This window comes from Sarcophilus harrisii, chromosome 1 (genome assembly GCF_902635505.1).
Source record: "Sarcophilus harrisii chromosome 1, mSarHar1.11, whole genome shotgun sequence".
NCBI lineage: Eukaryota > Metazoa > Chordata > Mammalia > Dasyuromorphia > Dasyuridae > Sarcophilus > Sarcophilus harrisii.
In genome coordinates, this window is record NC_045426.1 from 658,170,673 (window position 1) to 658,172,128 (window position 1,456).

General features: G+C 39.2%; 1 protein-coding gene across 1 annotated transcript; it reads right to left on the reverse strand.

Moving 5' to 3' along the window:
- Positions 1-286: 286 nt before the first annotated feature.
- LOC100933642 (olfactory receptor 7D4-like) lies at positions 287-1,145 on the reverse strand. Its single transcript, XM_031948034.1, has 2 exons — positions 778-1,145; positions 287-492 (listed from the first exon to the last, which is right to left on the reverse strand). The coding sequence occupies exons 1-2, from the start codon at positions 1,124-1,126 to the stop codon at positions 287-289; spliced, it is 555 nt and encodes a 184-aa protein (XP_031803894.1). The 5' UTR covers positions 1,127-1,145.
- Positions 1,146-1,456: the final 311 nt, after the last annotated feature.

Below are 1,456 nucleotides of genomic sequence, written 5' to 3' on the forward strand. Positions count from 1 at the left end.
GTGTAAGGTTTTTAAAAACTGGAAAGGTAGAAAGCTACTTAGGTTATAAAGGGATTTGAATGCCAAACTGATGATTTTGCATTTGATCCTACTACCAACAAGGATCACCTGGCATTCAGTGGGAAAGGGTGAGAGAGTTAAATCTGTATTTTAGGGAACATCATTGAAAAAGCAAAATGGAGGGTAGATTTCAGTGGGAAGAAAATTGAAAAATCAAAAATTTCCACTTTCCACTATTTTACTCAAAACTATCAGTGTCTCATTCCAACGACCAGGAGCCAGCCAATTATTGAGAGGAAACTGTTCTTCTAATTAGCTTCCTAAGGGCATCTTTTATGTCCTTATTCCTTAGTGTATAGATGAATGGATTCAACATGGGGGTGACCACAGCATACATTGCTGAGGCAACTGTGCTCTTCCAGGAAGAGTGGGTAGCTGAAGAGCTCAAATACACTCCAAGTCCTGTGCCATAATATAAGGAAACAACAGAGAGGTGAGATCCACAGGTGGAAAAGGCTTTATACTTGCCCTGAGCCGATGGGATTTTCAAAATGGAAGAACAGATCTGGATGTAAGAGAAAAGGATCCCTGTGAAGGGGAGAATGAATAGAAATCCAGCTAAAATATAAATCAAGATGAAATTGACTAAGGTGTCAGAACAAGAGAGTTTCAGAACCTCAGCAAGATCACAAAAGAAGTGATGAATTTCAAAGTCTGTACAGAAGGAGAGCCGTGTTACCATCAGATTATGAAGAAGGGAGTCTAGAAGGCTTATTGTCCAGGAAAGCAATACCAGCAGGCCACATAGCCCAGGGTTCATGATGGCTGTATAGCGAAGAGGATGACAGATAGCTACAAAACGGTCATAGGCCATTGCAGTAAGAAGGAAATTGTCCAACAAACCAAAAACCATAAAGAAATACATCTGAGCAAGACAGTCAGCATAGGTGATGGTCTTGTTTTCTCTCAAGATACTTACCAACATACTGGGAACTGTGGTAGATACCACACAGAGATCTATAAAGGATAAGTTGGAAAGGAAGAAGTACATGGGTGTATGGAGATGAGAGTCAAAGCCAATGGCCAAAATTATGAGCAGGTTTCCAATCATTGTGACCAAATACATGCCTAAGAACAGCCCAAAGAGGGGGCCTTGCTGTTCTGGTTTTTCAGAAAATCGCAGGAGGATAAATTCAGTGAATTTTGTTTGGTTTTCTGGTACTATAGGTCTGACTTTTCTGCTGGGAAAGAAAAGTGAGAAGGGCATAACATGAACATAAAATTATCTTTTTAGTATAGAATAGAAAGAACATCAGGTTTTGACTTAGAATTTTCTTTCCCTGTTGATGGAACTTATTATCTTTGTGATCTTGAACACATACAATCTCAATGAAAGATGACGGATGTGAACCTAAAGATGTCTACAATTCTTTATGGTTCTTCAGGTCTTTGAAAT